At 30.9% G+C, this 13,786-nt stretch overlaps 1 protein-coding gene across 3 annotated transcripts in view; it reads left to right on the top strand.

Moving 5' to 3' along the window:
• LOC129916537 (protein phosphatase PP2A 55 kDa regulatory subunit) overlaps positions 1-8,081 on the top strand; it is a 40,621-nt gene extending 32,540 nt beyond the window's left edge. For all 3 annotated transcript variants that reach the window (XM_055996539.1, XM_055996541.1, XM_055996540.1), the window contains 3 exons: positions 3,697-3,848; positions 3,962-4,765; positions 7,390-8,081. In XM_055996539.1, coding sequence (XP_055852514.1) covers positions 3,697-3,848; positions 3,962-4,765; positions 7,390-7,758 — 1,325 coding nt within the window. In that variant the 3' untranslated portion in view covers positions 7,759-8,081. The remainder of the gene's footprint in view (positions 1-3,696; positions 3,849-3,961; positions 4,766-7,389) is intronic.
• Positions 8,082-13,786: the final 5,705 nt, after the last annotated feature.

The following is a 13,786-nucleotide window of genomic DNA, read 5'->3' as shown; positions in this document are numbered from 1 at the left end:
GCAATAGTTTGAATAACAAATATGTAAAATGTAAAATCTATTGGAATTGTATTTTCATTGGTATTTTATTTTCGATATTTTCATGAAATATCGATGATAAAAATGGAAAAAAAGTTAGGCACTGAGATTAAGAAAAAGATTTGTCTCCGATAGTCAATATATGTACATAGCGGTGAGATTTCGTGAGCGATTTCATTAATATTTATGTATGGGGTGATAATAAGATAGGAAAATACAAACTAGTCGGCTCGGCAGCTTGTTGGTGGGTGTGATTGTGAGAGAGCTTCGATTTTATAAGTAAGCTTTGTGTGAATACAGTTTAGACAATAAAAATTTGTTAAAAAACAACACTTTGTTCTTTTGTACTTAGAATTAAATTTTGTTTATTCAAAAAAAAAAAAAACTTAGTAGCTTTGAATTTCCTTAGTAGCTTTGAATTTCGTTTCCAAATAAATTTCTACTCTTTTCCAAATCGTTCAACTGAAAACACGTGTTTCTTTTATTCCAATTTATTATATTAATCCATGTATTTATAACAAAATTGAAAACAAAATAAGTTAAGCTTGAAAATATAGTAATGCAAAAGTCGTCATGGGAAGTAAAAAAGAAGTGATTTTTTTAATGTACGTTGATTACATTTCATACAACATATAAGGCCCCAACCCATAGAATCCGTTGCGTCCGTTCCGTCAATCGATCCGTTGAAGTTGACGGATGGGACAGAAAGGGGTGACCCATAGAATACGTCGTATGACGGATTGCTTTTTGACAGCTCACTTCAAATTCGAAGGTGTGTTCGATATTTTCTCGCTGAATGTGCACTAAGGAAGTTCTGATGCCAAAAATTGTTAACTATTATCGTTTTTTTTTTTTATAAAATGAAATGCCCGACTTGATTTCATGTAGGTATGTAGGTACTTGCTCTTCATTTAAAAAAAATTTCAATAACAAATTATCAGTTGTACGTTTGACTTTGGTATTGTTAAATTGAGCTCTACAACAGAATTTAGATATTTAATTGATATACATTATTAGATATATCATTAAATGTTATTTTTATTACATTTTCTTCACAAATGAACAATTAAAGTTCACAATTCATAAAATCGGAGAAGAAAAGAACACAGTTCTTGGTTCTGAAATTCCCCGGTGTGCACTCAGATACAGAAAATCGAACTGATTTATTTTTGACAACCAATGTCAAAGGATACGAAGGATGAAAAAGTAGAAAGTTGGGCTACTTCTTCCGTCGAATCCGTCGGCCTCCGTCCGATCCGTCGTTTATGGGTCGCTTTCCATAAGAACGTGTGTATTTTATCGAGCTGTCAGTTGAAAATTTCGACGCAACGAACGCAACGGATTCTATGGGTTGGGCCCTATAGGTCTAAAAACTAGTCAGTTATCCGCTTTAAGGTTAAATCATCATAATCATGAGAGTTGGATATGAGATATGAGAAAAAAAATATATGAACAACTTTGAATCAGGCTAAGGGTCAAGATATGACATAAAAGGCTCTCATATTTCAAACTTCTGTAATTGGCGATTATTGTACCATTGTATTGTATTGAAAATGAACATTTTAGAAACAACGTGGAAAAAAGGTTGATTTTTGATGGTTTCGTATCTTAAAGTCACATAATTCAAGATAGTTCAATTTTGAAACAAAGACGTTTCAACTTAAATTTTTTTTTCTCTCAGTGTAGGAATTTATTTAAAAAGAAAAAAAGTTTAAACCTAAAAAATCCTCTTTACCCTTGATTACTTTTTTTTACAATTCTTGTCATTTTAGCTATACACCCCTATTATGTATGTCGTTAGAACTAAAACCACCAGAAAACGACTCGCTGCAGGAGGATTAGTTTGTGCTGAATTAGAAATTTAACTTCGCACCTTTCTCCGCTCTCACCCTGCTTTCCCATGAGACGATAACTGTTTCATTAACAGATCAATTTTGGATTCCAAAGTCTATTTGTGTTGTTTTAGTACAAAAGACTTACGAAATAAGGGTGACAATGTTCTTGATTGTTTCTTGGGGTAAATTTTTGCAAAAGTGCTTTAATATATTCCGCAGTGCAGATTCCAATGAAGGACATTGATGCTGGAACCTTCCATCCAGCTCCTCCCACAAAATTCTATATCACCATATCATGACTTGAAGGACTTCTTCGTCATCTTTAGGTTCATTCTCCTGTTGAAATACGAATCCTTGGCCAATTAATCTAAGTCCATAGATTAAAGCGTTTTCCTCCATTATCGTCTTATACGTCTCCTTGCTTATTCATCCAATTACTCGAGTCAATTCTCCCACTCCATTCGAAGAAAATCTCCCACTCCTTTACAGAACCGCCACCATGCTTGACGATGGGGACTATGCAGTCAGGTAACAATTTTATTCAGCGCTGCGACGAACGAAAATTCTACGTTTTGTAGCAAATACCTCGAAATTGGATTCATCACTCCAAAAGACTGTTAAAGTTCTCTTCCGTCCAGTCTCTATACTTTCTTTGTTCAGATCAGTTGGTAAATACTCCCAACCAGGTCATCGCCTGCTTGTATAAACTGTTTTTTTTTTTTAACTTCTTATACAACATCCGAATCTCATTCCTGCTTAAGTATCCTTCTATTTCCTCGATCGCTTCTCTCTCGTTTTTCCTTTTTTTCGCCTGAGAAGTCCATATTTCTCCGTTCTTTTTCGTTTGTAGGGCTCATTGAGAGCTGGTCTTTCTTTGTAGCTCCTCTTTGAAAGCATTTTTTTAGCTGCATGTTCTTACTGGCATTCATTTAATAATAAATTTCAATTCGTAATACTAACCTGAATATACTTATACATAATATACAATAATCCTTAAAATCTTAATTAATTACTCTAAGCTATTGAAAAACATAGTTTTAAACTTAATGCTTTAAAATTGTCATTTACAGACTCGATACAAAAGTAAAGTTTATTGAATATTGTTATCAATTGATTGAGGGGGCTATTTGTACCATAGTTCGATCTACTAAAAATAAGGCACAATGGTTGGCGTAAACTTATATTTGTGCGACTATAACTGAAATTTAACCAACTTAGAACCGATGGGGATAATATTGATCCATTAATAATTCCAACAATAAAACAAAACTGCAAGTACTTTCTATTGTCAGTTAGTGAAGGAAGATTAATCAATTTGAGCCTTTGAGAGTAAGGGGCCTATTTATCGTCATCTACTACATCAGCTACATTTACTACATCGACGACTCTTAAAACCAATAGTAAAGTTCCATTGAATCTTGGAAAATATTGTTTGTGGTCAGAATAATTCGGAAGTACTAAAATTTTATTGATTTTTAAAGTCGTTTATGTAGCTGATTTAGCTTGAAGACAAATAGGCCCCAGAGTGGGCTTTTGAAACCCCATACGGAAGAGGTGGAATCTCTGATGGCTTAGCAATGTTGCCACTGGTTCTCTATATTGCTGTTGGCGGCGGGGAATTCTTTAGAACTTATTCGAGACGCGATCGGAAAAAGATCGCATATCCTTGTGTTAGCGATTGTGCAGCCGTATATTGGGTAACCCTTTAGTAGTGTTTTTCTAACTGAGTTTAAATCGGAAGCTTCTCCCCTATAAAACCGGGTTTCCCTCAGGCGAATTAGTTTCGTGTGTAATAGATCTTAGACTTTAAATTAAAAAAGATTTCTTTTTTTTTTACTTTTAGGTAATGGCGAAGCATCTTGGTGCTTCTCACAAATCAAGGGAGCCTTAGACGATGATGTTACAGATGCGGACATCATCTCTTGTGTGGAATTTAACCATGATGGTGAGCTTCTCGCCACAGGCGACAAAGGTGGTCGCGTTGTTATATTTCAGGTTGGTAACAACATAAATTTATCCTTATGTCTTAAGTCTTGTAAGCAGATTGATCTGCATACTAGGCTATAAAATAAAAAGATTTTATATAAACTTAAATTTTGTATTAACAGAGAGATCCGACATCGAAATCATCGTTGCCCCGGCGCGGGGAGTATAATGTCTACTCAACATTTCAATCGCACGAGCCCGAATTCGATTACCTGAAATCGCTAGAAATCGAAGAAAAAATTAATAAGATACGATGGCTTCGAAGAAAAAATCCTGCGCATTTTCTGTTGTCAACAAATGACAAAACAGTCAAACTTTGGAAGGTCTCCGAGCGTGATAAATCGTTTGAGGGCTACAATACGAAGGAGGAGAATGGTCTTATTAAAGATCCTACGTGTATAACAGCCTTACGAGTTCCTTCAGTTAAGCATATTCCTCTAATGGTAGAGGCGTCACCCAGACGCATCTTCGCCAATGCACACACCTATCACATTAATTCGATATCTGTTAATTCTGACCAAGAGACGTATCTCTCTGCCGATGATTTGAGAATCAATCTATGGAATCTTGAGATAACCGATCAGAGTTTCAATATTGTGGATATTAAGCCAACCAATATGGAGGAATTAACAGAGGTCATAACTGCTGCCGAATTTCATCCAACCGAATGCAATGTATTCGTGTACTCGAGTAGTAAGGGCACAATTCGTCTATGTGATATGCGATCATCGGCGTTATGCGATAGACATAGCAAACAATTTGAAGAACCCGAAAATCCAACAAATCGGAGCTTTTTCAGTGAAATAATTAGTTCTATCAGTGACGTTAAGTTAAGTAATTCCGGCAGATATATGATCTCAAGAGATTATTTAAGCATTAAAGTGTGGGATTTGCATATGGAAACAAAACCAATTGAAACATACCCGGTAAGTTATCAAAAAAAAAATATGTTTTAACTTGAATTATATTATTTTTAGTGGTATGTATGTATGTCTTTCGGTTTTCAAAGCAGTATTATCTTGTTTATAAATTTAAAAACGAAAGAAAATATTCTGACTTCACCAAGTTAAGATTGTTAAATTCAAATTAAAAAAGCTCTTAGGAAATCACTTTGTTAGAGATTTGCGGGATAATCGTATTTGAAGCTATAGTCAGTTTGATTTTTTCCTGTAAAATTAAATATCACTCTTCGCCAGTTATATCCAATTTTAAATTGCATGCGAAAGCAATGACTATTTTTTACAAACGATATAGGTACTATAGGGCAAGTTTAGGATTCGTAAAAAAAATTGAACTCGAGATAACAATTTTACATGACATTACGATGATGGAGAATGCCAAAAAAGTGGGTCCGGCAATTCTGTCTGTCTGTCTGTCTGTCTGTCTGTCTCTATCTGGAGCTGCAGCCTAAACGAGTGAAGTGATTTTCTTCAAACTTGGTGGTTAGCAGTTTTTGGTGATTCCCTAGAGGGGAAATTGAAATTTTTTTTTTATGACCAAAACTAACGGTACCTGCCATATAACGGAAATAGAAAAGTTAATTTTTTTCAAAAACGGCTCTAACAATTTTAATTAAAATTTTTGTGTGTAGTACTACACATAATAGCCAACTTTTTAAATAAAAAAAATATTTTTTGTACCGTTATTAACGGTACCTGTCATAGAACGGTTTTTTTCGTTTCTGAATATCTCGTACAACATTAACCCGATTTAAATGAAAATTTTTATACAAAAGTGTGTAAGTAAAGATAATATTAAAATTTTAGAAAATTTTCAAAAAACGCATTTTTGGTTTTTTTTAAAATATTTCAAAATTTTTTTTTGAAAAATCAATTTTTTGAAAACGAATCAATGAAAAATTTCGAAATTTAGTTTTATGTGTAAATTAATTATTTCTTCAAAATGGCATACCCACTTTTTTTTTGAAAAATGTTAAAAAAATTTTATATATAAAAAATTATTTTTTTTTAAAAACGGCTCCTACAATTTTCGAAAATTTTTTTCTAAAAATACCTTTTTATACAAGAAATAAAATGGCATATTTTTTATTTTTTTTAAGATAATTTAAAACGGAGTTTAATTAATTATAAAAACAGATTTAATTTTTTTATACTACTTATGAAATTTCTTCAAAATATCAAATTTTAAATTTCTTGAATGAAAAGCTTTAACATTATAGTTACTTTAAGCATAAGAGCAAGTACGTGCGACCCCAGTCGTGCAATTTATTATTTTTGAAACATCAGCTTGGAATCGGCTAAGGTGATTGTCGCTTTTTTTTTTATCTGTAATCGATATTTAGAGAGTGAATTAATGGGTTTTGCCAATTCCGAAGATATTTTAAAACAATTTTCGAACGGGATCCAGTTTTTCAATAAACGTATACTTCTTCAATTGTAAACGAGCCTAAAAAAAAACTCAAGCAAAACCAAAATGTCAGTATGCTGTTTTATAGCTTTATGCGTTCTAATAACAAATTTAAAATATAAGAAATTGACAAATTAACATTATGAATATAAGGAATGATGGTCTATTATTTCCCTTTAGCCTGAATACCTCAATCTTGGCGATGCGAAAAATAGGACTCAAGATTATGTGAACCTAGTTTTGTGAAAACTATTGACATTAAAAAAAAAATTTTTTTTGACGAATTGATATTTTATTATCAATTAAACAAATATAACCGTGACATTTTAGCTATCAAATATTTATTGATATTGAAAAATATCAGAATTCACTATTTTTTTTTCAGTGTATCCAAAATTTTTTTTTATACCTAAATTCATTAAAAAAAAGCTCTATTGCTGTTAATTAGTGGTTTTAGTCAAGTACAATTTCATTAAGCAAAAATAATTGTCATGAGCGGTTTTTGAAGGTAAATACCCCTATGTGCGTTGATTCAATCTCATTCCAAAATAGAATTAAAATTTTTAATCTGACTAAGAAACAAGCACAAAACAAATAGGTCGTACTACAGCATCGGGTTTTTTACTCTCTAAACTATATTACAATTGTTCAACTTTAGAAAATCCAAGGTCGAACATTTAAAGCCATGTTTATTAATTAAATAATAAAATTAATTTCATTCAATTTATCTTTAGAAATGTAAAAGTTATCCACCAATATGTAAACGTTGAGCCGTTTTTGTCGTGGTACACTCACCCTTAAGGATGGGCTATATAATCTATGTTAGATTTGGGTCTAAATCAACAAGCTTTTTCAGTGAGCTCATTCCCTGACTAACTCTTTCCACTTTGAGGTCACATTCCACTTCCGTCACACGTCTCTGTTCAGTTGGTGGTTATCAATTTTAATTGTTTGACAAAAATTCCCCACCCGAAAGTTGATGTGGAATTTTTTTTTCATACAATCACCCGTACCGCTACCGCATACGTTTCCAGTGGGGTCCTTCCTTAAATTATTTAAATAAAATTTTATTTTATTTAAAAAAAATCTTTTTTTCTTTTGAATTAAAAAAACATTTTGTTTTATTAAAAAAACATTTTAAATATGTATTGAAACTCACATTTTCTTTTAATTTATTTTTTAGGTCCATGAATATTTACGGGCAAAATTATGCTCCCTCTATGAAAACGATTGCATTTTCGATAAGTTCGAGTGCTGCTGGAACGGTAATGACACATCGATTATGACTGGAAGTTACAATAATTTCTTCCGCGTATTCGACCGCACCACTAAAAAGGATGTAACACTCGAAGCATCTAGGGATATAATTAAACCAAAAACCGTGTTAAAACCGCGTAAAGTTTGCACTGGTGGTAAACGAAAAAAGGACGAAATCAGCGTAGATTGCTTGGATTTCAACAAAAAAATATTACACACAGCCTGGCATCCACTAGAAAATATAATCGCTGTTGCAGCAACCAATAATTTGTTTATATTTCAGGATAAATTTTAGCTAACACTTTTGTTATTGATGTTTAATTATAATTATTATTTTTATTATTATTGCTATTACAATTACAATAATTATCATTAATTTTTATTTTTTTTTTTCATTTAACATTGCTTACATTACATAATGCAAAGAAAGAAAAAAAAACAATCACAACAAACAAAATGCTGCAACAAAAATCAATTCCTTTTTTTTAATTGTAATCAAACAAAAAAACAAACAAAAAATATAAACAAACGAAAGTAAATTCAATTATTTAAGCCTAAAGGAGAAAATAAAAAATAAAACTAAAAATAAAAAACAAAGATAACAAAAAAAAAAAAAAACGAAGAGAATAATTATGTTCCACAAAATTGTGTGTCTTCTCAAGTGTCTCCAATATGTGTTGTCGAATTGAAAATAGACAAGAATTATTCCAATATTTATACAAAAATAAAATCTACTCAAAGCACAGCTCTGGTGGATTTCACAAAAACAAAACAAAAAAATAATGATAATGACAGTGGCCTGCTTTTTTCATTGGAATAAACGTGGAGAAGAAATGTTGATAAAAATAACGTTACTGTATACTTTTATTTAGTTAATGTGATTGCATCGCTTGTTATGAGCTTGCAGTCATTTTAAACTTCTGTTTATTGGTAAAAGGCTAAAACATCTTAGGCACATTAAGTAAGTACTATAGATATTAATAAAACATCTGCAGATTCTATTTGAGTTGTACAAATTGAATGTTTAATTGAGAATATGCGCAATATGCATAAACACTAATCCGATCCGTATGGAGCCTGAAATCGAATTTATTCGCTCCGACCTAGTGTACATACAAATGAGTGAACCTTCAAAAGGAGATATGGAGATATGATTTTGGGCATATTAATAGATCTATTTCCAAGACCGTTTTAAAGATTTGATTGGAATTGCCCAAATTGAGCATTGGAATACGGAATACAAAAAGTGAAACTACATAATTACATCTTCTTTTCAAAAGTCAATTCCCAAATTATTTCGAAACATTATTTAAAAGGCTTATTTTAAATATTTAGTAATTATTTTAAATTAAGATAACTAATTGACAACATAGTTAGCTTAAGAACTAAATAAATACATTAAATTTATATTGAAAAATGTAAATAAAAAGATTAACTTTGTTGTAGGCAGAAAAAAGTATGTTTTTTTTATGTAGAATATTATAGAATTCTAATTTACCTATTGGAATCTTTATTAGATCTATTGCTAACTTTCTGATTTTGTTTTTTGCAATTGAACAAAATAATACTACTAATAGTTTTACCTGTAAAATTATTTAAATTCAACTTCCAAGGCGTTTTATAGAAGATGTAATTAAATCGCAGGAATATAGAAATAAATGCTAGCTATAGGGGAGCTCAAGCACACATATGTAAGCAATGAAGTACATACATTACGTTCGTATTTGTGTGGATCAGAACCAAAACTCATTATGTATATTCACTTTGCAAAAAAAAAAAAAGATTTAGACATGCGGTTTTGTGCGTATCATTCAAATACACACGTTGGACCCAAGTTTCAATCCCAAATTACATTTTATGCCATAGAAATCAGACACGCAAAATCTGTGGTTAACTCCAAACCTATTGAATTTTCGCTTCTCTCGATTTGTTTTCTCGATTTACTCGAAATCTTTTAAAATCGATAAAATCAGCCGTATTGTGAGTTTCACGTGGACAAAATTCCGCCAGACAAAAAAAAAAAAATAATTTCACTTTTCCTCTATTTTGAGTTTTTTAAACCTTTTCACATTATTAAGTAGATTTCTATTACCTAGGTATTCCAATGAATGGAAACTTGGCATATATTATACAGAGGTATAAGTCTTCTCAGCATTACATATACAATTTTCAAAAAGTCTGCGGTTAAGATGGCTGGGTCATGAGGAGCGTATGAACACCGACGCACCAGCCCATCGAGTTTTTGTTTTCAACCCTGATGGGCAACGTGAAAGACCTCATCTTAGATGGCACGCTTAATTGGAGAACAACCTCAACCAACTTGATGTGCGTAACTGGAGACCGAGGGACCGAGGTGACTGGAGTGGTTCGTTGGCTGAGGGCGAGCTCCATCCTGGATTGTGAGTGACACCTTAAGTAAGATATTTAATAAAAATCAAACAAGAGAAAGCAAAAAGTTATTAAAAGTAAAAAAAAACTATACAAAAAGAATGAGCTTAAGATCTATCTCACTTTTCAGTGCATTTTCTTAAGATCTACCTATCTCAGTAAATTAAAAGATTTCAAGTTAATGTACTGAAAAGTGAGATATGTGAGAGCTTAAGCTCATTTTTATTGCATACGACCCAATGAGCCCTATCGTGGATCTCTTGGGGAATTTTTTTTTCCCGGAATTCATTTTGCTATCGTGAATCTGCATCGGAATTTATTTTTAGGGAACATTAAATCGTATGAAATGAGAGCTACATAAGTTCCATCGAAAAATTGATTCCTTATAATAATAAATTTCGAGAGAAGTTTTTTATGATCATTTATAACGGAAAACGTTAATTCCCTTCGGGAGAAACTCAAATTAGCATTTAAAATATCGGGCGAAAAAAATATTTTGACCAAAAGAAAGTGAGATATTTAACTTTTGTAATAAAATGTAATATGGCGGCCAAAGCTGAGTTTTGCAGGTGCGAAAAATTACCGTTCGGTTTTCCACCAATTCTTTATTATATATGAGAAAAAGGGAGTAGTACGAAATCCCAAAAAAAAAAAAAAAATATCACCATGGGGCAAAATCTCCAAAATTATTATCCGACTTGCCAATATCTCCAAGAGAAAATCTCCATGGACAAAATCTCCAAAGAAATAATTTTTTTGCCAAAATCTCCACGAAATCTCCAAATCCCCAATGTCCAGTTTCTACTACAAACGCCGCCGTTGCTCTTGCGGCATGGACATGACATTATTTTACGTTTTACCGTTATGACATGATAACGATTGTGTTTTTGAAGAACAATTTATGAATGCACTTGAAGTTTGTCAAAATTATAAATAAATGGAAGTGTAGGTTGATTTTCATAACAAAAGTTACTACAGATGGGATTATTGTATGAAGATGAAATAAAAGATGAAATAGCTAATTCTAAATGGATTAGGCTATCATTTCCATTCAAAAAACAAACAAGCAAATCATTATGTCCTAAAGAAATATGTTCAATTAGTGAATCATGCGATTAAATCGCGCGATTTGATCGCATAATTCACTCCTTGAACATATTTATTTGGAGATTTTGGCTTGGAGGCTTTTGCCATGGGGATTTTCATTTTGGAGATTTTGCTGCTGGAGATTTCAGTTTGGGGATTTGGGTTTGGGGATTTTGGTTCGGAGATTATGTCTTGGGGAAAACGTCACCAACCCTGTGAAAAAAGGTTGGAGATGGTACAAATCTACTAAAAATGCTCTGGACTTGAAATAATGAATTAAAAAATAGAAAAATTAATAATTTGAATACGATAACTGGCCTATAAAAGACATCTAATTGATTTTTAACTTAAAAATGTATTCTTCCAAAGAGTGCATTTTTATTATTGTTAACAATTTTTTACCTTAACGTCCATATTATTCACTAGTTTAAAAAATTGTGATTATTCAATAAATTTTGTATTATTTGAACAATGTGAAAATGAATTTTACATCTGGATTTACAAAGTTAAACAGAACTCCAGAGAGCAGTTTAAATTTGTTTGGATTTAACGAGATTGGATTTAAAAAATTGGATTGGATTTAAGATTGGATTAAAATAGTGAATATTAAGGATTTGGATTTATTTTTGACATTTGAATTTCTTTAACTAGTGAATACTATGGCCGTTAAATACAATTTTTTAAATAATAGTGCAGTTTAAAAAAAAATTGTAGCAACTACTCGTAGTTTCTGAATATGAAAAATACCTATAATTTATTTAAATGATACCTACATAACAAGACAGTTATAGTTAAGCCATATTTATACACCTTAAATTAGTTCTTAATTCAACACAAAAATTATAACAACCTAATAGGTACATAAAACCAAAATTTTGCAATAAAAGTAGCAACAAATAATATTTTAAACGAAAAATAAACCAGACAGATTCTTCTATAGTAAGAAAATAACACAAATAAATTTGTGTATTGTATATATTATACATTTATACAAAATATTTCTTTATGTAATGTATATTTTATTTAATCATAAAAATAAATGCATACATAATGTAAATGTACATAAACATTTTACATGTTGCATGATAAGTTAATTTCGTTATCATTAAAGCTGTATATTTTGTCATTTTCGGTAAAATGATTTTTTATATATAAAAAAAACAAAGCATGCAATATAAGTTTTAACTGAAAGTGTTAAATTGCGTACATCTTTTATATTTTAAATAGAAGCAGATAAAAGATTAAAAAGTATATTTGTTATAGCAAGAATTAGATTATAGGTTTATATAAACAGCTAATTATTATTACTATTATTAAAGTACATCGCATATTTAGTTTTGTAAAGTATAAATGTTATAAAAATTGGCGATCTTCATATTATCAGATATTATATAAATAAAGAAAACGAAAAGCATTTAAAATAGTTCTCAGATGTTTTATTTTTAAGTCAATTCATATAAAAAAGAAAAGAAATCAATTTTCAACCTGGCCACTTCATTGGAGGATTAGGCCCTGTCGTGAATCTACAGCAAATTTTATATCCGAGGAACAAAAAAAAAAACTTATAAAGTATGCAATGAAAGCTAAATTGCCCTGGAAAATGTATTGCCGCTAAAAAAAACGAGGGAATCTTTTGAGAATTGTTTTCTTTCTCATGTTTGAAACAAGGACAACATTCACAAAGATTTTTTTTTAAATAAAGATAGACCTCAGAAGTGTAATAATTCCAAGGATTGAATTGTCCATGTTCATTAATTATAATTACTATGAACATTGAACAGAACAGGGGTCGAATTACGGCATACGTTCGTTAACGAATGGTTGCTATGTGTCCTTATCGTTTTCTAATAATTAAATAGAGACATAAATAGTCAAAACGTTAACGTAATCGTGTGCCGTAATTCGACCCCAGCTCTTGTAGTTTTTCGTTATATAGTTTTTCCAGCTTAAATACGCTGATAATTTTAGCTTTGAGTTTTTCCATGATTTAAATGGTTTGGAAAAAGAAGATTTAAAGCTATATTTTTATAAAATGTTATGTTTAGTGATTGTACATATGTGCCCATGATTATGAAAGTGGTCTAAGTCACTTTTTACATTGTTTAAAGAAGAAAAACGTACATAATAATTTTCCTATAACGATTTAGTTATATTTCTTTTATGAAATCACTAGAGGAGCAATAAAGAAGTTTATTTACTGTAATTTTGCTTTTAAATAAACCCTACCCCTTAAATAATAATTATTTTAAGGCTAGATTTGAGGCCATTTTTAGGAGTGACTTAGTCCACTTTCATAATTAAGGGCACATATTTCAATTTTATAACTTTGCGTGTAAATATACATAACAAAATACAGAAAAATGTTACAGAGCACCTTGTTTCTATTATTTTTTTCATCACTGTATGTTATTCGCCAGATGTTTTTCTGATGACAAGCCTTCACTGAGGGAAAAAATAAATTGAAGTTGAAACGTCTTTATTTCAAAGATAAACTACTTTGATTTATGTGACGAAACGATCAAAAATTAACCTTTTTTCCACGTTGATTTTAAAATGTTCATCTTCAACGCAAAATCATTCCGAATAGTTAAATCAATGTGGTTTTCATTGATTTTATGTTGTTTTATGGTGGCTTTTCCCTCAGAAAGGCAAAAAAAAAAAAAAAAAAAATGAAAAAGTTACAAAAGTAGGTATCTACAGTTATTTTACACCACCCTGAAAATTTCTTTTATTATCATCATCTAGTTAATAAAACTGAACGGATTGGGCCGATAGCTATGTAAAAAAACAACAAAAAAAGAACACGTATACGCCACAGTGTACTTGGAAAACGTTCAAATTAACACAAA

This window comes from Episyrphus balteatus, chromosome 3, assembly GCF_945859705.1.
Source record: "Episyrphus balteatus chromosome 3, idEpiBalt1.1, whole genome shotgun sequence".
Lineage (NCBI taxonomy): Eukaryota > Metazoa > Arthropoda > Insecta > Diptera > Syrphidae > Episyrphus > Episyrphus balteatus.
The sequence above is the reverse complement of the archived record's forward strand: the minus strand, read 5'-3'. Positions and strand labels throughout refer to the sequence as shown.